Source organism: Apodemus sylvaticus, chromosome 2, assembly GCF_947179515.1.
Source record: "Apodemus sylvaticus chromosome 2, mApoSyl1.1, whole genome shotgun sequence".
NCBI classification, from domain to species: Eukaryota; Metazoa; Chordata; class Mammalia; order Rodentia; family Muridae; genus Apodemus; species Apodemus sylvaticus.
In genome coordinates, this window is record NC_067473.1 from 77,295,153 (window position 1) to 77,317,935 (window position 22,783).

The following is a 22,783-nucleotide window of genomic DNA, read 5'->3' on the forward strand; positions in this document are numbered from 1 at the left end:
CGAATCGGGAAACCATGCAATTGAGGCGAATCTTGGGCTGTTTTAGAGGCGCTGAGGAGCCTTCTCCTGGGTATGCTGCACCTTTGGGGGAGGGGGGAGCACCAGGCTGCTTGCAGGGCTTCAGAGCTGTGAGGGGAAAGGAGGGTGGCAAAGAGGGAGTAATGGTCCAAGGAACCCTGGCTAAGAAAGAAGTCTCTTCTTCCTTGCAAAACCTAAGAGTGAAAGCATAGGATATTCAAGGCAGAACTTGAGACAGCTCCCTTCCTTCTTGTTCTTTAGTCCATAGGAGAAGCACAATGCAAAAGGAAAGAGAGGTGCTCTCCTAGCTGCCTGCACCTCGGGCCACAGAGATGTCTCGAAAGGGCAAGCAAGATTGCTGTACAGATAGATAACTCTAAAGAGGCTATGGCTGCCAAGATGCATCCAGCTTTCTCCAGAGGAGGAAATGGGGATTAAGAAGACAAAATAACGCCTGCCATTCTGCAAGACCAAAGACGTTCTTGGGGAAAATGAAAGAAAAAAAAGGGCGCTGGGCAACTAGGCAAACTGAGCCGAGACTGGGCTCCAGACCTGGGGCTCTCCACAACTCCCTTCTTAGAAGGTGCTAGGGTGTCACAACAGTCAAAAGTGAAAAAATGAAAACCTTTTCCCCTTTCCTCACTCAGGAAATAGCCAAAGGTATTTACATATCTTGGGGAGATTTAGAGTATAAACGCTAAGATCTTTGGTATTTAAGTGTCAACTTCGATTTATTTATTTATTGCTGAGCTGACTGTAACTGACTCAATAACAAATTTAATCGTGTATTGCTCTGGAAAAGAACTACTCTCGTTATGTATTTTCTCCAAATAATGACCCACCATTGCATTTGAATGCTCACTGTAAATATCAATAATATCAAGTAATTACTGTGTAGTGGAGTAAACTAATTTATTAGCATTAATGTTTATGTGGCTCCAACCCCCCTCTCTTTTACAAGGGCTGCTTATCACAAATCAAGCTACTCGGACACATTGGTTTAATGAACTCTTTATTCAGGATTTGCTGCAGGAACTTTCATGCCCCTTGAAATCCCTGAGAGCTGAACTTGAAATTATTTGTGCATCTTCAGCTTGACATATTTGTCCACTGTGGCTTCCTAGATGACTGCCATGGTGTGCAAATGAGGGAGAGCGGTTGGTGGGGAAAGGTAGCTTCAGGCTTTCTAAAGCTACAGGAGGGTCCTGCAGCAAAAAAAACTTCTACTTCTAGCAGTCACCAAGGAGGCAAGCATATTTGTCTCTTCACGATATCTTTCTGGAGACGAAAATAAAAGGGAGGTGGGGTTGCAAACGGCTTTATTTGAGCAGATCTCTGGGTTGGTTTTGCTACCCCAAACTTTCGCCAGCAGCCCACCCAGTCCTCAATACCCCTTCCCTCGAACAAAAGGAATGCATGAAGGGTTTCAGTGACTTTGCCATAACAAAGGCGCCACCATTGCAGGGCTCGCCCCGCCCCTGGGTGAAGGCAAACAAATTCTTGCACTTGTATTAGGGCTTTTAAGACCATAATTGAACCCGGGGGCGTCTAGGAGAACCGAAAACAGTTCTAGACAGACCTGTGGTTTTATAGCAGTTTTGGCAGTCAACTTCAGCTTGTGCCTGAACAGTGGGGCCGAGGTGGCCCAGCCGCGGGGGACGCTAGGCCGCCTCCCCTGACTACAGGGCAGCTTCTCTCATAATTAACTCGGCTTCCCAGGATTCCAGGGAGAAGAAGTACCCGCAGAAAGGTCGGTGCGGCACTGGGCAGTGTTCTGCACAGCCAGTGGTTCCTAGGTTCCCGTGGAGGGCTAATTGAATAGGAGCCGGCAGGTCTGTATCCCATGGGTGTCAGCAGAAGACAAGGCAAATTCCCGAGGAAAGACTGCGGGAGAAGAAGGCACTCCACGAGTGGCTGAGAGAGCAATTCTCGACAGGCTGTAGAGAAGTGGGGTGCCCAGAGAGGCATCCTCGAAGGGAGCGTGTGGGGGCGCTGCGGTGAAGATGCATGAGGCAAGGGCTTTTGATGGTAACCCGGAAAAGGCCTGGGGCTGCTGATTGCTTTTTAGTTCTCTAAGCAGAGGCAAGACATGGATGCTTAGATGCTTACATCCCTCTGGCTGCTCAATAGTAACCGCCTTGCTTAATCTCGCCCTGCCTGGCCCTGGTAGTGTGAATGCTCTTCAGTCAGGCATCAGGGTACAAGGTGCGAGCTGCCCTGAGGTTCGGACCAAATCTGGAGGAAGAAAGGGAGGTCTCGGGGGTCCTTGGTTTTCACTCTGTTCTGAGCCTAACTGGTTCTTTGGCTTTCCAGGAGGCCCAAGGTTGATTTCAGCCCACCAGGATCTGGGGAAGACCCAACTAGGGATAAGAGCACACCGGAAGGCCAAGTCCGAGTTCCATTCCTAGAAGAGGCGGCTGCGGGCAAGGCTATGACATTGGCCCTGGACATTGATTTCCCAGGAGCTGTTCTTTCTCAAGAACTCCACAGCACGGGGCTCCAGAAAAGGCTCTTCAACATTTACTTCCTTTAATCGTCAACCCGGAGCCTAAGGCGGCTAATGTAAGAGGCCAAAAATGTTTGGAGGAAGAAAAACAAAGGCAGGAAGTGGCCGCGGCCTGACGGTGCGTGTGTGTCTGTACAGAAGGGAGGGAGCCCGTTCAATCTCCTCTTGTTTTCCCGAACTTCAAGGTCTAGGCAGACCCCCCTTAGGGCCTGGCCGAGGCTCCCCCGGCGCAGCATTTGGAGGTGGCCAAGGATTCTACCTCGTCGGGCTGAAAGGCTAAGGAGATTTGATCGGCAGAACAAACCGAGCTTTTTCCGAGGTTTCTTTTGATTTGGTCCTAAAGGGTATATGCTAGTGTCCACAGCGGCTGGATGGGGGTGGGGTGGGGTGGGGGGCTGCTGCTTTCCCCCTGTCGGGCTAAATGTACCAACAAGGGAGGGAGATTCAGGCACCTTGCGCTGCACTCTCCTTTGGAGGTAGAATATCAGAATAAAGTGTATTCAGGTGCCTCTGCTGAATCTGATTTTCCTTGCAGTCGGAGATGTATGGGCAGTAGTGGGGGAGTGCGGGGGTGGGGGAGTTGGGGGAAGCTGCCTAGGGTGCTTCTGGCTTTGGAGGAATTGTGTATTTGTAGAAAAGCAATGTAAGGCCTTGTGGCCCGATTGCCTGTGCCAGGCCCGGTTCCAACACAGCCATTCAAGAGACTCGAGCTGGAAGCTCTGTCACATGATAGGCTACATAGTACTATGCCACTTCAAAGGAAAATAGACACATGGGCAGCCATAAGCACTTCTTGATTCCGGGCTTCCTGGCATCAATGCCTTCCATTAACCACCTTCAGCAAAGGGGGTGGTTTGGAGGTAGCAGCTGCCAGGTAGCTCTAACTCAGGGCATCGGAAAATTCCCAGTGCAGTTCCGGGAAGGGTCAGCATGTCTTCCACAGTGTGAATGTCCAACCTGGCTTCCTCCAGTCTCCAGATCCTTCTCAAGCCTGTCTCATCTCCAGGCTGTTCCTCCTGACCTGCTGTCTCCCACCTTGTCTCTTCCCATCTATCCTTTCTCAGGCTCTCTCCTGCCTTTTCTGACATCTCTCCTTGATTCAGCCAGAGCTGAAGTGTTCCTTGGAAGGAAACCACTCCACGGGTTTAAAGAAAGGGGTCTTCACCAGAGACCTGAACTGGATTTCTTACCCCTTCCAATGAGTACTACTTCCTAAGCACAACCTTTCCTCCTCCTCCTCCTCCTCCTCCTCCTCCTCCTCCTCCTCCTCCTCCTCCCACTCTCCCCCTCCTCCTCTTCCTCCCGAGCCCACCTGCTTCTATTACATTCTGAGTAATCACAAGTAGCTAGCCTGGGATGGGTTGGACCCACCAGACTGACCAGGTCTTGTTCTCAAGCGACTATAGTTGTTTTTCAGTGGATTGATTAAAACACCATAAATAATTTGCCTCTTGCTCCTGGCCCAAGCCTTATTTTCCTCTGTCCCAAAATATTGCATTGTGTTTATAAAGCTGAATTGAAAACTAGTGCTGATCTGGTGGCCATATTGTACACAGGTGTGAGAACTGACTGGTGAGGGACGTGGGGGAAATAACTACAGAAGCAGAACTCCCCCAGTGACTGGAGGCCTGACTTCCTTTTAGGTACTTTCTCCTTCAAAGCAGGAGGTGTCTTTGGAATATGCCTTTCCTCCACAGCAGCAAGCTACAGAGATGAATTGCACGGAATGTCCCAAAGATCTCTAAGTATTTGTCTTCAGAGAATGGTTTGCTAGCAGATTGTGGCTTTATACTTAAGCAAAATATCGCTAGTAGGTGGAGACAGGGGTTAATTTGCATTTTTGTCAAGGAACCAGCCTTTCCTGAGCTGACCTACCTGCTCTCTTACAGCTAAAGAACAGGTGATAATACCTTGAACTTGACCTCAACAGCTGATTTCTTACCTGGTTAGTGAGTGGTTCCAATTACTATCCCTTGCCCCTAGACTCTGAGCAAGTCCATGTCCTTCTGGCCACGGAAGGGTAGAGCACTGAGCTCAGCTTAGGGTCTTCATCGCCCAAACAATCTGGTTATCATTTAGTTTGGTGAGTTTCAAGTTGACAGGAGGGGAGGGGTTCTTTGGGAACTATTTGTATGTTCATGGTTGCTGATTCACTAGAGAAGACTTGATTGTTCCTACAGAGTGGGTTGGAGTGGGGTGAGGAAAACTTTGAACTGTGAAACCCCAGTTCTCAGAGCTCTCTTCTTATACTCTTTCTATCCATCCCCTCCCATTCCCTACAGCAGCTTTGGCCTAAAGGGGAGGGGGGAGGGTGGTCTCCTCAGCTGAGTGCGTGTCTTCACTCACAAAGAGGACAAAGGAGCACAGCCAGAAGGTTGACCCTGGTCTTTGGGCTCAGTCCCTAGGCTGAGGCTCTGAAGACATCCCCAGGCCCTGAATTACAAAGAAGAGCTCCACCTCTGCTCACTGCTGGTGGCAGCTCACATTAGAAATCCAAGAAGTGCCCCAATGTCTATCCAAGCCTGCAGGCGGATCCCTGTCCCAAGGGCCCTCCGTTCACCTTGCCAGACAACTCTGCCACGGTATCTATTCTGCGCTGCCCTTCCTGACACATCTCCTTACCGCAGCTGTGTGTGTGTGGGTGTGGGGGGGGAGCCCCGGCTTTTTTTTTTCCTTTGAAAAGGGAACCGATAATTTGCAAATTTTTGTTCACTTTGAGTGTTAGAGTCAGTGGCCAACTAGTCTTTAGCGATGTGTTACTGCTGGGCCCGATGCTCTGACCTGCTGCGGGAAGACAGAGGAAGTCTCTGTCGCGTGGAGTACAATGGAGGTTTGGGGAGAGGAGGCAGGAATCAAGGGGCTTTATGTTGGCACTCCCTTTAAAGTTTTACTTGGTTCACCTCCTTTAAAGTAGATTTAGGTAGAAGGGCATTAAGAGTCTCACCAAAGACCTGAAAAACCTCGAGTCTGGACTGGACGACCCCAGCAGGATCTTTATTTTCATATCCAAATCCCAGCCGCCAGGCCGGCTGAGCCGATGTTCCTATCGACCAGAACTTCAGCTAACGTCTATTCTGGGCATGTATAAATTCACTTTTGCCCTGGATTGGCCCCCCCGCAGGCTCAGAAATCCCCCGTTTAGGGGCAGTTTCTGCCTTTCCATTACAAAGGCATAGTTTGGGCTATCCTTAGCTTCAGAGACTCCTTTCTTTCAGAGGAGGATGGGGATAAAGGGAATTGAAAAGTAAGAAAGAATCTTGCCTCAGTGCTCAGGCTCAGGCTATCAGGGCCAAGACCTGCTTGCAGCAAGAGTGATGGCCTGGCCAATTATGTGTCCTGTGCTTTTCTGTAGTCGTGGCGGCTTCTTTCTCAGGCGGCCCTGACCGTGAAGAAGGCGGTGGCGCCGAGGACTTGACCTTTACGGTGCGAAGAACGAAGAGCGGGAGGAGGACTCGGCTGTCTCCGGCCTCGGCTGTCTCCAGCCTCTGCCACCCAATAGCAGACATTCCACGCACACTGGGCGTCTCATCTCCATTCCCCCTCGTGTTTCCGTGCAAGATCACAAGTCCTTGGCCAAGAAACAAAGCCCCTAGCACGCTTTCGCCATCTACCATCTACCTAGCCCCCCTCCCCAGGGCAGAAGTCAGGGCTAAACCCGGCTTCCCAAGGCCCTCTCCTCTTCCTAGATCCCAGCCGCCCTCGGCCAGGCTCTGGGTGTTACACGGTGCCAGGCAGGCCCGGGCGGTGCTAAGCTCCGGCGCGCCGGGTCCTATCCTTAGGCTTCAGGCGGCAGATGCTCGGGAGAGCGCGCGTCCCGAGGCTGCTTCCCTGCCCAGGTGGAGCCCGCGGCTGGCTCTCCCCGCTTCCTTTCGCTCAGCTCCTGGCTCACAAGGCTTAAGTGTTGGGAACAGCAAAACGCGGTGTCTTTTCAGCCCGTCTCAAAAACCCCTTTTCGAGGAGAAAATGCTCCTGTCAAGTTTTATTTCCCGTTGCAAAACCACCTTCCACGCAGCCAGGAATTAAGGCCAGGAGAGATTAAATACCCGATTATTCTCCTGGGGACGGAGGGGCGGGGCGGGGAAGGGGGCACCCTCACAAAACCTTCTCCTCGGTCGCCCGTCCTCCGCACACAGTGCCTGGAGCCGGGGAGGCCTGCGAGGCCTGCGGTGACGTCAGCCCGAGACTCCGGGCGGCTCCCAGCGCGTGTCCGCGGCCATCCTGTGTCCACGCAGCACGGGCTGCTGATCCCACCTCCGCGACCTCCACCGCGATCCTGCGGCTCTTCTGTCTGCTGCCCTCATGCCGTCGGAACCTGGTGGGCCAGGGCAAGTCCCAAGCCTCCATCTTGAGTAGGGGTGTCCTGTCTCCAACAGGCGCGACACCCGGCAGCCCTCTCAGTCCGCGGCTACGTTGCTCTCACTTGCCCACACCCTTGCACCTGGGTAGGCCCGCGCCTCTCGACGGCTCACAGAAGTTTCAAGATCTTAGACACCGGTGAAATTATTTCTGCCGGATGGCTTTAGCTCTGCAGCAGAGCCGGATTGAAACGAAATGGACTGTGGCAAGGCCTTGGCTGCTTTCTCGTTGGAATTTTTCTGCGCAAGCATCACCTTTCTTTTATACTATTTTAAATAGCAGGCACCTCTCAGGCATTCGTCGGCTCGGTAGATGCGTGAGGACTGAGTAGTAATTTTCATAAAGAACGAAGCCCGATTTTATTTACCCAGCGGCCGTGCAGATGAAAACTTAATTAGCGTGCCTGTCTAAAACCCAGGCAGGCATAAATCTTGCCGGGCCTTTTGGATAGGGCCGCATCTTTGCTTATGAAGAATGGGGTGCATGCAACTCGCTGCACATTTCTCTGATCCTCCAGGTCTCGGGCTGCTGCCATGCATTCGATCAAGTTTAAAGGAACGCATATAAATCAGCAACCCCCTAGAGTCTCTTCAGGCGAGGTTCACAAGCCCAGAAGGGCGCCTATGGAACCCCATCAGGGGATTAGTAGTCCAGGGCAACGTTCCTCACAGCTCCTAAACCTCCCCCCCCTCCCCGGAATTCACTGAGAGGAAGCGAGATACTGCATCTTCATCCGCCCAAACACTCAGCATCGGGCAATCTGTACTTATCTACGATCTGGCTATTATTGGTACACCAATACGTCACACTCAGCTGAATTTCACTGCCTTCGGGTGAATCTCTAACAAAACATTTAAATTAGGTTGAGTATTTTAAATGGATATTTCCCCCCCAAACGTCTCTAAGTTCGTTTTGTATTTAAAAATCGTACATTAATTAAAAAAAGATTGGCCTCAGTTCGGCATCAGCGTAAATACTTAGTGAAATGCATAGTGACGTTTTACAACCATCCACTTAAAGTTACTTAATAAATCTGACAGTATTGAGAGCAGATGGAAAAGGTCGTTTTTTCAAGTTCTATGTTTATAATTTTTATTCAGGGAGTTTCCTTTTTAGAAAAAAGATACTTGAATGAAGTTTTCAACATCATTAGTCTGCATTGGCATTTCTGTGCTGTTTGGTTTTGTTTTTTGTTTTTTTTTTTTTTTCAGGAGGAGGCCAATGTTCTCCTGACTGTCTTGTTCAAAAAGTTTTAGGCTGATTACTATTTAAAAATGAAGACGTCTCCAGGCATGGTAGCATACTCCTTTAATCCCAGCACTCTGGAGACTAGGCAGGTGAATTTCTGAGTTGGAGGCCAGCCTAGACTACAGAGTGAGTTCCAGGACAGGGAAACTGTATCTTTGAAAACAAAACAAAACACCACCAACATAATAATAAAATAAAAAAATCTAAGAAGCCATTACAATCCATCACCGCCTCAACTAATGTGTAAATCCATGCCATGTTCATTTTAAATAAGAAGGGAGTTAGCTGAGATTGGCACTGTCAACAACCACGCCAGAACTAAGGGGGGGCACCCTGACATTTTCTGGAGAGAGAGAGAGAGAGAGAGAGAGAGAGAGAGAGAGAGAGAGAGAGAGAGAGAGAGAGACTTTACCCAGAACTCCTGCAGTAGTGGTGGCTTTCGGAAGGGGCAGTATTCCCTCTGCAGAGCTGCTGGTTAGCCTCTTTCCTAGGCCTTAGGTTCAGAAGATGTCTTACATCTAAAGAAAAATATCTCCTATCAACAGAAGAGTCATTTGGAGCAGTTCATAAACAGTGTTTGAACCAACTTGGAAGGGAATTTTCAAAACTTTAAACATTTTGGAGAAGTCATTAATGTTGCTTGATGGTAGTTCATTTGGAAATGAGGCTGTAATACAAGGCGCAGGGTGCCGGTCTCAAGAAGTATTTTCATGTGTTTCCACAAATGGTAGGGTAGCAAACAGATTACTCTTTACAAGACCATCTGACTTGTGTTTCAGGGCCATTCTTTGCTTAAGCAGCTTTATATTTTTTTCCATCGTTCTTCATCTAGAAAGACATAAAGAAGCTCTTCAAGTCTTTATATGTCTTCAGGAAGGGCTGGAGATGTTTCCATCATCTGGGATTATAAGGAGCAAATACCTTCCAACAAATGATAAATTCAGTTCTCTCATTCACCATTATTGTCCCCTGACATAAAGGTAAACTTAATCTGCAGCTGAAAAATCCAAATTCCAAAGCTACTAGTTCCTTAAACATTTTAATGTGTGTGTGTGTGTGTGTGTGTGTCGCGCACACACACACACACACACAAAGGATTTGACAAAAAGAAAAAACAAACCCCCACATTATCCCACTTGTATATTAAATACATAAACATTCTGTATTATTTATGACTCTGAACACAATATCTCTTGTGCTGTTTGGGGCCAATAAACAACAGCTATAATACTGATTGTTAATATAGTTTTGATGATAGTTATTGATACTAAGTATATTTATTCCTACAAAACAAATGGCAGGTTGGCAAGCATCAATATAAGATTAAGCGCCATCATAGCGCAACAATCAGCATTAAGCTGTCCAGAATAACTTTTCTCCTGCATTTGTATTGTGAGCATTTTGTAGATGAAATATTTAAGTTCTCCTACTGACTTCTTAGAGAGGTGGATTGCTTTGAATTTCTGAAATGTAACTCTAGAACTCTAGAGTTAGGAAGGTATGTGAGACTTTTTAATTTGCCGTAAAGATTCCCAGATAGTTCTAATTAAGGTCACAGACCACCTTGGAGGGTGAAGGCTGGGAAAGAACGGTTATTTAAGAACACCTCTTGGACTGTAACAAACATGTACAGCTTTAAAACAGATCTGCAGAAATCTGATGCACAGCGAGCCGCTGTGAGGGCAGATTAAGGCTGGCCATTAAAGAAAGGAAGCAAACTCATTGCGTAAAGACCATTTTGTACCCCAAGTCTAGAAATCACCTTAAATTACAGTGTCTTCAGTCATCAGCAATTAATAATACTATACCTGTACAAATTCTACAATTATATACACAACACACAAACACTGATATGCAAATACATATATAAACATATATTATATATTCACATATATACAAGCACATGTATAATTTACATATATTCAAATCTTCTCCTTTTGGAGCAAAAAATTATGAATACTAAATCTTTAAAACAAGTCAAGTAAGAGCTCAATTCCCTTGAAGCTGAAGAATTACAAGGAAGTTTGTCAACACGAGGTGGCGCCCTTGATCTATGAATCTGGCTGAGGCCGATTCATGAGCTGTCAAAAGTCAAGGTCACAAATTGTCTTTTTTCATCAAGGTCAAGGTTTAAGGCCTTTCCTAGTCCTGTCATTTCAACAAATACCAAAAACCTGTCCTTTCAGTCACATGCAGACTTAAGAGCAGATTTTAAAATACGACAGCCTAGGCATTGCTGATACTCAACAACTGGTTTCCATTTGCCACAGGGAGCCTGGGACCATGCTCTGTCTCTCCCCCTTTCCTTTCTCTCCCTCTCAGAATACCTGACACTTTCATCTCCTTGAAACCTTTTCATTTGTAAGCTTTTAGTTATGTGAGATTTTTTCTCCTTCTCATTAAAAATTTAGAAAAACTGAATAATAATAGAAAAGAATGGTCCTTGGCTTGTAAGACAAGCCTGCCTGTTTAGTTTTTGTGCAGTGCAAGTTCCGCATAGAAAAGTAACTCGAGTGTTTCCTTCAGATTTTAATGGCAGTGATTATTTTATTAACAGAGTTAATACCACTATCTACAGATCTAATTTTTCATTTTTAGTGGAAGTATTTAAAAAGCAGGTGCACGAATACACTTTCACAGTGTGCCGAATGTCTTTATTTACAAGATAGCATTTAAAGTGAATATGAACAAAATGAATGTGTGAATTGAAATTACTGCTTGATTAAAAATGTGCTGTGAGGATGACTCCATAGACTTTCTACTGCAGCCTCCTAACATGATAAACAAGAAAAAATACTAATCATGTAGTAAATCAAAATATAGAATGTCGACAACTAAATATTTTTGGGAGAATGGATTTCCATTTTGAGGTTTGTTTGTTTGTTTTTTTAAGTAAAAAAAAAGGAAAATGATGTCTCTAGCAAAATGTTTAACATGCATTGGAAAATGCCAATTTAAAAAATTAAAGAAAGAATATGTTTTAGGAGAAATCCACACTAGGGTGGAACGTTCCAGGAGAAGGGGCATTTAAAGTGAATTCTTTGGATTATCTGGTGAGATTTGAACACTTCAAAAATTACAATAAATCCTGTGAGAAAAAAGGCTCTGACAATGGGTTATTTCAACATGTTTGCAGTAAGCAATTGAAAGGTATTTCCAGAAGTTCTTTACCCACCCAGGGTTCTCTTGTAGCCTCAGGGTTTAGCTGGCCACATTTACTATCAAAACAATAGATCATTGGATGAGTATTCTTTCTTATCTCCCTTTTTAGCAATAGTTCAAATTAAAAAATTCAGTGCCTTTCTGCCTTCTAAGCCTCTACGTTAAACATTTTTCAGAACTGAACAATGGTAGTAATTTCAATAAGGTTTACCTGAGCAGGCACTTAACATGCAAAGAGGACGGTGCTGGACAAGCGACGTGAAAACAGCCTTTGTTTCTGTAACCAGTTTTCAGATTACCATCTAACACAGTGTCCTAAAATATAATGGTCACATAAATACTTACAAGATTTGAGTAAATTCATAATTTATCTGAAATTGTGTGTTTTAGGGGCTGATGAGTTGACTCTAGAGTTTGCCACTTATAGGTCTGGTGGGGTTTGTCGGGAGAACTGGTAGTCTTTACCATTTCTTAAGGTTTTGTTTTAATTGTAGATTCCATTGAAGAGAGAGTCCCCTTAGGAGAGCGAAATGTCAGCGTCTCTCTATCCAATTCTTCAGTTATTATTACGCATTATTATTATCATCTGGGCAAAGAAACAAATCCTTAAGCGTTTCTCCAAGCTGCCCTCTGCTCCACCTTTTAATCCATTAACTAGTGGTCTTGAGTTTATTGATGACTTTTTTCTCTTTGACCCTCCTGTTCTGGAACCAGATTGTGACCTGCCTCTCAGAGAGGTTCGTTGTGGCTGATATCCTTCTCCGTTTGTCCTTGGTAATGAATTTGTTCGTAGCGTATTCCCGTTCGAGTTCTTTCAACTGCACCTTAGTGTAAGGCACCCGCTTCTTTCTCCCCCTCCTATAGGAGCTGGCGTCTGAAGGATGGGAGACGACGTCTGGAAGATAAGGAAGAAGGAAAGTTACTCTGGGAGCCGACCTGAGCCAGAACACAGGCGACAGCTCAATGTGAGCTGCTGGCCTTGCAGTCAATGTCTGATTGCTCTTTGCCACGAGCGAGCGCTATACAATCCAGCCTTCTGCCAAAGCCTGGAGCGTTAGTAGGGGGTATGGTTAGTTGTGTATTGAAATGAAATCGCCCAGTGTTCCAGTGACCACCCCAATCGGGCCATACTGCATGTACAGCGGTCCACACCTTAGCACTCAACAGGGTACAACACTTCTGTAGAGCCTCGGCTCCTCTCAGCTTGCCCCAAGTCCCAACATTCTATGCTTCTGAAGCCTTTTTTTTTTTTTTTCCCAGAGAGCTACCAGGGACAATTTGGTGAGCTCAAAATCAAGTCTATTTCCCATCTTGGAGTCAATGTCAAGGGCTTGGGAGGGTGGGGCACACAGGGAGAAAGGGGCTGCCGGGAGTTAGGACCCACAAGCTTCCTCCCAGCTACCCCTTACCGAAGGAGGGCCAGGGACCAGCTCAACTTAGGGCAGGGCGGACGGACAGCGCCAGCCAGCCGGGGTCAGGCTCCCAGGGGTGCAAGCCAGGCCAGGGAGAGTGCGGGGGGGGGGGGAAGGGGCACCCGAGTAACCCTGGAGCGCGAGCCGAGGAGAAGCTGAAAAGCTGGAAGACCCGGGCTGGAAAGGGGGCGCCATTTACCGGGCAGAGTGGACTTCCAGAGGTGGGGAGGCTGCGTCTGATCTTTGGGGCAGTACATTTGGCCGTTCCAGCCGTTGGGCAGAGCCCAAGGCTGATAGCTTTCCATGGGAAGCCCCAGAGGCTCGTGGCGCGTCTCGCCAGGACCCCCGAGCCCCGGAACCACTGGCATATCCAGATAGCCGGGCACGGGCTGGTGGTGGTGGTAAGGCCCGGCCGCGTAGCCCTGATGGTAGAAAGCGAACTCCTTGGCGCGGGAGCTGAACTCCTCGGCCGCGGGGCCGGCGGTGTCCATGTACTTGTCGGCGAAGGCGGCGGCGGCCGAGGCAGGCTGCGCGCACGACTTGATGGCGTTGGGGTGCGGGCCCATACGGGCGCACGGGTAGTAGCCGCTGCCGAAGTAGCCGTAGGGCAGCGCCGCGGGCCCCGACGAGCTCTGTGCCGCCGCCGAGCAGGGACTGCACTGCTTGGCGGCCTCGGCACCCGCGGGCCCGGCCGGCCCGGGCCCTCCCGACGACGACGCGGCAGCCGCGGCGGCGGCGGCGGCAGCGGCGGCAGCGGCGGCGGCGGCGGCGGACGGGGGCGCCTCCCCCGGGGCGCTGCTGTACGCGGCCGCGGCGCCCGGCGCCAGTGGTGCGGGATGCGCCATCAGGTTGCGGCACTGGTTAGCCGCGGCGGCGGCGGCGGCGGCGGCCGCGGCGGCCACCGAGAAATTGCCCCCCGCGGCCGCGGCAGCCGGGTGGGGGAAGCCCCCGCCCCCAGCTCCCGCCGCCGCCGCCGCTGCCGCCGCCGCCGCAGCCGCCGCCGCCCCTTCCATGTTCTTGTTGAGCTCGTCGGCCACCAGGCCGCCGCCGTTGTCGTAGAGAAACATGACGGTGGGCTCGATCCAGCGGGGGTGGAGGAGCACGGAGGCTGTCATAGCCCGAGCCGCATGGAGAAGACCCCAGTGGCGCTGTTTTAAAAAGCCCCCAAGAAGTGAAGAGCGCGCCGCGCGGGGCCGGGGCCCGAGCGAGGGGGGCGGGTCGCGCCCTGCGGGGTCGCGCCAGGCGGCCGCCCATTGGCCCGCCCCCGGCCCGCCCCCGGCGTATGCAAAGCGGGAGGCTCCGGCTCGGCTCCGTGCTGGGCCCGCCGTCCCCGCCGCCGCCCGCGCGGTCCTCTGAGCCAGCTCTAGCTCCCGCCGCGCGGCCGCGCAGCAGTCACCCACGGAAGAGGCGGGGGACTAGGGCGGGTGGGGTGGGGAACACATGGACCCCCGATCCCTTCCCGGGTTTCCCGCGAAGGTTGGGAGGGGCCGTGAGGGGCTGCAGTTGGGGTGCAGTTGAGGTCGTGGGGACAAGTCAGGTAAATTCTCCAGTGGCCAGGAATGAGGGTTTACCTTTGCCTTGAACTGGCCCAGGATGGCCTGGCGTGTTTTAGGGACTCCTGGGGCTGTTTTCTTTCCAGAGATGGATACATCTTTCTGCAGCTAGACCCTCCCAAGGATGTCGTAGCTTTTGCCTCGCCGAGATTTGACTCTCCCACCCCTGGGGAACAAGAGCGTTTGTTTCCTGTTGGTTTAAGGAGAAGCCTGAGTACCCGGACATTTCTCTGGGAAGCTTGGGCTGCGTTAGGAGCTTCCTTCCCTGTTCTTAGGCTTTAGAGGACAATTTCAATTAGGCCTACAGACTCAGAATATCAGAACAACTAATTGTATCTCCCTATGCCCCTCACACACGCAAGCGCAAATTTAGACACACACATACACACACACACACACACACACACACACAGAGAGAGAGAGAGAGAGGAGAGAGAGAGAGAGAGAGAGAGAGAGGCATACTGCCACATTGTCCAACTTGTATATACAGCTCGCTATTCATTCCGATGCAGCAACTATTCTTTCTGGTCCGCAGAGGATTTCAGATGAAGAAAGCACCATTCACTCATGCTCCTGTCTCCTGAGTCCGGCTGCCTTTTCCTGAAGGGGTTTAAGAAGAACAGGCCCCAGCTGGGCTGCTGGCTGGAACTCCAATCGCGGTTCTGGGGCTTCCTACAAGCCACTCCATAGATCCTGAGTTGGACACGACACTCCAGACACCTGGAAATCTACTGTTGCATTCCGTTTTGGGGAAAGAGAAAGAGGATCTTTGGAATCATTTCATGGTTTTCCTTCTAGTAGGAGCTCAGCCTGTAGTGGGTTCAAGGTGCCGTGATGAGTTCCTCTGTACCACTGGAGCTCGGTGGGGTGTTTGTATTAGAAGAGCCACGTTTAGGTGCAGTGTTTTGGTAAAGGATTCTGGGGACCCTGCCTCCTTAGGACCACATCTATCTCTGGTTCTGCAACTGTGTACGTCCAGAGGGGAACAAATGGTCAAAGTGAAAGTGTGTGCATTCTGGAATATACGGGCTGGGCTGAGTTCAGTGCTCTCTTTGGTCAAATGCTCTGGTAGGCAGCCAGACTTGGACCTGCCCTCTGGTCCCAGCCTGCAGACTCAACCCTAAGCTAGAGCATCACACATACCACCCAATTCATCTGCTGCTCTGTAAGCCCCCTGGGCTTCTGGCAAGATTGGGACCAGTAAAGCGAGGTTCAGGTTTTTATCTGCCGGGATTCTGGGTTTGTTCTGACTAATGTTAAGCGTCGCCCAATAAAACCTTCCTTGATCCCCACACCCAATTCTCCCCCACACCCAGTGTGTCCTTTCTCTTCTGACTTTAGCAGTCCTGGGTAAATATTGATTTGCCCCCAGTTTACCTTCTTACTGACTGGGGGCCATTTGCAGACTAAGGAACCAACCTCTGTGAAGACTTGATTTCTGTGTTACTTCGGAGCTCTTTTCATCCGTCCCCCCCCACTCCTTCCTCCCTCTAAGTGGCATTGTAAAACTCAACAGTGACAAAGAGACTAAGTGCGGTTCCAGGCTCCCAGTCTTGGAGACTCGGGGCTTGAGGGCAGTTTACATACAGGTCAGACACGGCTGGAGGCCAAGGTCAAGTTGAAAGTTGCTGTCTAGTCAGCGTGAGAAACTACAATAGAAGCCCAGAGACAGAGCCAACTGCCCACCTCCTCTCGCTCTCAATCCCCCCCCCCCCCCCATCCTTTACAGTTCTGGCTTCTGGCTCTGTTTGGTTTCTCAGCATCATTTTTTTTCTCTTTGTAGAGTTTTGGGGGCGGTGTTTACAGACTGGACTGATTCTTCTCTGTCGGGCCGCCCTGCTCTGAGCTGGGTTTCTGAGCCTCCGAAGTTTTCCAGCTAGGTTCGGAAAAAACGAAAACACAGCTCAGGAAGCCTCCACCAGCCGATGCTATGCCAGTTCACCTCTGGCAGTGGCTGCACTGCTGGTCCACACAGCAGCCAAGACCAGCTCCACGTTCTTCCCTCTCCCTCAGTTCACTGGAGCCGGGAGCCCTGCACTCAGGGGAAGGGCCTCAGCTCTACAGACTGCCAAAGTCGGCTGGGTCCCTCCGCTCCAAAAATGGTGAGAAAGGAACTCATCTTTTTCCTCAGAGGGATCAGAAGCAGGTTTGTCTGGGAAGAACGAAGCAGCAGCAGCGGGAGGCTTTGGGCTGCATCGTGAATTCCCTGGCTTTGCTTCCTGCACGTGGCGTCCCTGTTGTGGAAGGACTTTGGATTTAAATTACTGAGATTTATATTTTCTTATCAATTTGAGAGAGAGAGAAACAGAGCGAGAGCGAGAGCGAGAGCGAGAGAGAGAGAGAGAGAGAGAGAGAGAGAGAGAGAGAGAAAGAGAGAAGCCTAAGAGAATTATTTAGAGAAAGTAGCATCCTTGCTCTCCTGTCTTAAATCTCATACATTGGTGTGGATTTTCTACTAGGCTTGTGTCAGGGGCATAGTAGCATATCTGACTCCTTCTCCCTTCCCTGGGTTGCTTCTCCACTGTTTTAAAACATCCACATGTCCTGCTAGTTATTGAATTGAAGGCTGTAGGAGTCCTTGGGAATTGTTTCTCAAATTAGAATGAACTCTGGGAATGGTTTGGGGTAAGACTTTCTAGAAATTCTACTCACTTTAAAACAGCAATTCCTCAGTCTTTCAAAGGGGGAGAGAAGGGATGCATTAATGGTTTCTTAGACAATGCTCCAGGCAGTACCAGACCAGGTTGGTGTGGGAAAAGGAAGACTGGAGGATGAAGCCTGGCTCTTGGGAAGCCACCAGTCTCTTCCAGTGTTCTTCCTCATTCACCAAAGGCACAGGAAAAATGTGCTTGTCTGTCCAGCGAGCAAGGCCTGACTTTCTGAGCTCTTTTTGTCTCCCAGGCTTGGGGTTCTTCTTACAGAAGCACCAGTAAGGTAACATGGTTCTCCATGGCCCAGGGAAGCGGTCAGGGCATCCATAGTCACCTTCAGGCAATAGTGGCCAGAGGCGCTCTGGAGCCAAGAGGAAGCTAGAGAGGTCTCCATTGGTGCCCAAGTTTTGTCTGATGCACCCAGATTTCTCAGCAAAGGCCTTCAAGGGCAGCATGGCTACAGCCCTGCCTTTGTTCAAGGAGTTTCCATAGATTTTCCCAAGCTCTTGCTTTCACTAGTGCAAGCCTGGATCCACGGGCTTTGACGGCCCCCTTGCATCTCGCTTGAGACTTTGGCTACATTTTTTTTTTCTTTTCTTGATAGAGGACCCCTGACCAACCAGGATTACAGGACCCTGGGCTCCTAATGTTGGAGAAGAAAAGGACAAAGGGAAATGGAGGTCTAATCGTATTTGATTTTCATTAGCAAATTAAGTTTACCTGCTCTCACTTTAACTCGGAAGAGGCTGTCAGCACCATTCTCTGGAACTACTTCTTTGCATTGATCTGGTATTAGGATAAACATTCCAGGGCTGGTTTTAAAGACACTTTGTATTTCGGGATATTCATGTGTTTCTAATGTATCCCAGCAGCTTTATGAGCTGCATTTGCAGGACGTCTTACCCTTTGGCTTCCACCCCAGGCAGGCTGGGGGCAAAGAGATAATGGCAAAGCAAGAAGGATTCAGAAAGGGGCAGGGTCTGGGGGACTGGGGTGGGGGAGAGAGAGAAAGAAGGTAACTCTTCAGAATCCTTACCAGCAGACCATTTGGGAATGGAGCAAGGAGGGAGTTGAGTTTTTGAGGGATCTCAATCCTGTACACACACCAGGGTGAAAGCAGTGGCCCCCTTTTGGGTGTGTGTGTGTGTGTGTGTGTGTGTGTGTGTGTGTATGAGGGGGTGTCTGGAATTCTGGGCTGGTCAGAGCACAGGAGAATGTCATATGACTCATTTGAGGTTTTTGTCCTATAGTGAAGCAATAATGAAGTTAAGGACAGGTTTCGTGTTGTGGGGATAATTTTGGAACATGGGTAGTCACTCTGTAGGATGGTGACCCACTTTGACATGGAAGTGGGAGATCAGGAAAGAAACCCACAGTCTTGCCTCTAAAACCACCTCAGGATGGACTTTGAGGAGAGCAAATTATTGGATAATTGGCCCATCCACTGCCTGCCGGATTGGAGCAGGTACAACGGGAACCAGCCTGGAGCCAGCCATGGGGAAGAGCCTTCTCGAAGGAAGGATAGCAGAAACTCAGAGAGGAATCTAGCTGCATCGCTACTGTTTCTTACAGAGTCTCAAAGAAGGAAGAAGGCACCTCCGCCCGCACCCCTCCCCCATTTTAGAAGAACTAGCAGCAGGTTTCAGGCTCTGGTGAGGAGCACCTCCTACCCCCGCTGCCTGAGATCCCCTCTCTCGAGTGATTTAGAAGGTGGTGAGAGCTCTCTCCGTGTTCTAATGGCGTCGCTCTGCTACCCTTCACCACAACTGGAAGCTCAGACTTCACCTAAAGGACCGACGACGGTGAGTTGGAAGCAGAGGGACCGAATTCCTGTAAATAGAGGCTCATCCTGAAGGAAGACGCTCCCTTCCACAGCGAGTGGTAGGCAGCCCGACCAGGGCACCAGCTTGCAAGACTCTAGGAGTGAGCTCTGGGCCACTGGGACGGATGCTGGCAGAATGGGGTGCCTCCTGGTAACCCGGTCGCCTGCAGTTGCTAAGTGAAAAGGACCCCCTCCCAACCCTAGGGTGATGCTCACTGCCCGCAACAAAACAGGAAACCAGCGCCCCGGGCTGTGGATCCTTTATATCAACAAATACACGGTAGAGTTAGAAGGAAGTAGGGGTTTGTGTCTAAGTCTAGTACTGTTGGGCTCAGTGTTTCTCCCCGAGAAATCAGCGTGGAGCCAGGAGAGCTGGGCCCACAGAAGTCCTTCTCCTTAAGGACACTCCCCATCTGGCTGTGAATTCTTAACAGACAAACGCAACAGAGGGAGGGAAACTCACCAGCAAAGAGAAAGGGGGAACTCAAGACCCCTTCAAGTACACACTGAGGTGTAATCAGATTTTTACAGGCACGTTATATACAGTAATCATAACGATGCCTTCATACGCACACGCACAGATTCACACATCACATGTATCCACAGGCAAAGCGTAGTGAATGAATGTATGCCAAATGTTTTGTCATGGAAATACAGTCACAATGCCAAGTCCTAAAGAAAAAGAATCACCTTGTCAAACCAGCCTGGTGGCCAGTTTCCTGTCCTCTGGTCCAATTCAGATTTCTCCAACCACTGGTCATCCCTCCTGGCTCTGTAAATGCGGACATTTGTCTTCAGTGGAAGGTGAGCGGGCCGTCAGCATTTATCTGGTTCAGATGTCCTCCCCTAGAATCTCTGGACCCTCACTGAGCTGGGAACAGTGAGGAGCCCGCAGCTGCAGTTCTTTGTGGGACAGGATCCCTGTGTAGCCCAATGCTCTGGGAAATGAAGCAGCTCAATAAAAACTTTTGATATTAGTTTTTATAGGTATTTACACTTTGGTGAGGGTAGCTGGGTACGGGAAGCTTCATTAATCAGCCCCCGACCTTCGGTTCGCCTGGGAAGAAGCTGGCCGGAAAGGAAAGAAGGCATCGGGAAGTCAGAGAGAATGAAAAAACAAAACAAAACAAAACAAAACAAAAATACTGCACAAGGTCATTTTCTGTTCCTGGAAACTGACAAGTGAGTGGGCAATTCCAGGGGCTACCCAGTTGGCCACTCCCTCCCCTCTTTGTACAGGGAAAATGTTTTCTGCCTTTCCCTAATACAGCGAACAACTACCCTTTAGAATATATTTTCTCCAAATACATAGAGAAGTGCGGCAAGCCCCTCTACATCTGATTTATCTTTGTCCTTATTATCATTTTATCTTGCATCCTTTTCTTTTTTTTTGATATTTAAAGTTTAACTAAATTCCAGGCATTGAACTGCTTTATTCCCAATAGAAGGTTTTGAGAAAATTTCAAGATTGTGAGAAAGGGGTGAACTAGAGTTATTTCAGCCGAAGACCATAGAGAGTCCAAGGGTTCATCAAGAAGGAACCTGGACCAAAAAGATTTGGGATCGTCTCTGAAACTGTATGTGTTTTCTTTATAAAAATTACACATGCACGGAATGGGGGGGTTATATCACCTTCTTCTCTGAGCTCTTTCACTGAAGATTTCTGTGGGGGGGATGGGTGGGTGTGCATACACACTCACAAACTGTGCCCCAGTACTGCCCTGTGTCCTAACTTGTTTTGATACACTTTCATGTTGAGCAAATGCCTATTTCCTATTTCAAAACATTTCTTTCCCTGTAGACCTCTCATAGAAATTTCTAATGATTAAACTGAGAGGAGAAAGGGTAGACAGCATGCATAGCAAAGTTACCATGGTTTTCTAGGAAAAAAAAAAACTTAGCTCTGTATGTCTTTTAAAATATTCCTTCTGCAAGAAGAGATTTTTAAAATACTGAATAAAAAAAAGCATTGATGTTTTGTTTGTATTAATTCAGAGATCTATTTGAAAAATGAGCATGATTCCGGGAAGCTCTGAAGTTGGTTTAGCTAAAAGTCTTGGTGACTTTATAAACCAAAATGACAAAAACAAATTATAGAAATTCTTGAGTTTGACAAATTCTATGCTTGGCAGCTGCTGAATAAGATTCATCCCCACCTAGTAGTTCAGCTTCCTTCCAAGGCCAGAGTACTGGGTTGTTTATGATTTTTTAATTGTCCCCCACTTTGCTGCTAAATATCTGGAATTATTTTTATAGTGAGTATATATAACTCTTCATGGCAGTGGAAAAGTGCTATTTGACTAAACTCATAAGGGTTGTATAAATTAAACAGGAGAATTTATGTGCATATACTTTATGTCAATTTCTAGCAGTTCTAACAGTATGTGGCAGAAAGCCCTACAAGTGTTCCTCAGACTTGCCTTCCCTTACTGCAGTCCAGGGGTTCTAACAAACCTGCTCTTAAGTGGCCCAGGACACAGAGGCTGCCAGGGTGGGGGTGTCCTGGGTCTCCTGACCTTACGAAGGAGGTCACCAAGGAGTAAAAGCTTGGGTCAAGGTCAGGGCAGAGACTGCAGAATTAAGAATATCAAAAATTCGGTGGAAGAGGGAAAACAGGAAAAAAACCCTAACGGACAAACTGGTAGAGAAAGAGGAAGGGATAGAAAGGAAGAAAGAAAATGAGAAACAAGGAAGCTGTAACTTCGGACAAACCATTTAAGCCACGGCAAGCTAAGCAATGCCTGTGTTTTTAAAGTAACATGGAAGCCCCCCTCTGCAAGCTAGCTCTCTTCAGAAGCTGGCTCTGTCGTCTTTGCTTGCTTCCCTCCCCTGCCCCCACCACACACTGAGGTCCCGTTTCATAGGCAAGGCTTCAAGTCTCCCTGTGATTTCTCTAATTACACAAAAATAATTTGAACTCTGAGAACCTGATTAGGGTCCTGAGTTAAATTCAAAATTGAGCATCTGTCTGTAGAGAGCCCAAGCGTGTGAATTCCAGCTGGGATCTGCTTCGGCCAGCCGGTAGCCGGTAGCCGAGTTGGGGGCAGCCCCTCCAGCCTGCTAACGATCACTTGCTCTCAGCCACTTTTAAAAAGGCCATATTTCTTTTACATTTTTAGGATCTAATGTGAGGTTATGTAGGGTCATGGGACCCTCGGCTGGTGCAAAGTAATTCGATGTCACTGAGAGCGAGCAGACTCATTTGTCACCCCAGGAATAGAAGTCCTTCCGGCTTGTGCTAAGAACAGGACTCTAAGAACAGAGTGGTATATGGGTGTAGTGATGGGGACAGGCTCTGGGCGGAATCTAGCTACAAGTCCAGTGCTCTGGGGAAGTTAGGGGACTTTTCAGGTAAGGCACAAAGTTGGGCTGAGGGACCTGAAAGTCTCCAAGAGTAACCCCAGTCCATCTGAACAGCGCGGGACTTGGGCTACTCCTAGCCCTTGCACCCCAGGTTCCTTTGTAATCCAGACCCCAGGTCTCCATTCTCCTGCTAATTCAGCTACAGTCCTGCTTCCCGTGCCCCGTGCCCCGTCTAGAGCTGCTTCAGTAATCTGTAGCCAATTCAATAAAACCCAAGAGAGTTTCCTAGGTTAGGGTGGGAACAGAGAGAGCCACAGACTTTGTAGTCTTCGGTGGATGCACTTCAGGTCTGTGATGAGCTGAATGTTTGTGGAAAAAACTAAAGAATTTTTGACCTGAATGGTTTCCTCTATCATTTCTAATTTATTATTATTTTTAAGAAGTGGGGAGTAAAATAACGACCCTCTTTTGAGAATCAAGGGAATTCCAAGCCCAGATTGGATTGTGTGGGGGTGTAGAGAAGGTAAGTTGATAGAAAACACGGAGAGGTCATTTCCCAAAGCCATGTGTAGTCCTGATCCTGCCAGTGGACAAGACCAGACAAGGAGACCTTCTTGCAGAGGGCTGCTGCCAGCAGCCACCATGTTCTCTGCAGCCCTTGCTTCCAGAATATTCCTGCCCTGGGCTCCAATTTTGAGTCCACAATGTACTGGGAAGGTGATGTAGCAAAGACAAGAGCAGCGTCTCCTGTC

At 48.8% G+C, this 22,783-nt stretch overlaps 1 protein-coding gene across 1 annotated transcript; it reads right to left on the minus strand.

Moving 5' to 3' along the window:
- Window positions 1-11,940: 11,940 nt before the first annotated feature.
- On the minus strand, window positions 11,941-13,817 carry Hoxa13 (homeobox A13). The gene is made up of 2 exons (XM_052172534.1): window positions 12,902-13,817; window positions 11,941-12,185 (listed from the first exon to the last, which is right to left on the minus strand). The coding sequence occupies exons 1-2, from the start codon at window positions 13,815-13,817 to the stop codon at window positions 11,941-11,943; spliced, it is 1,161 nt and encodes a 386-aa protein (XP_052028494.1).
- Between the last annotated feature and the right edge of the window lie 8,966 nt (window positions 13,818-22,783).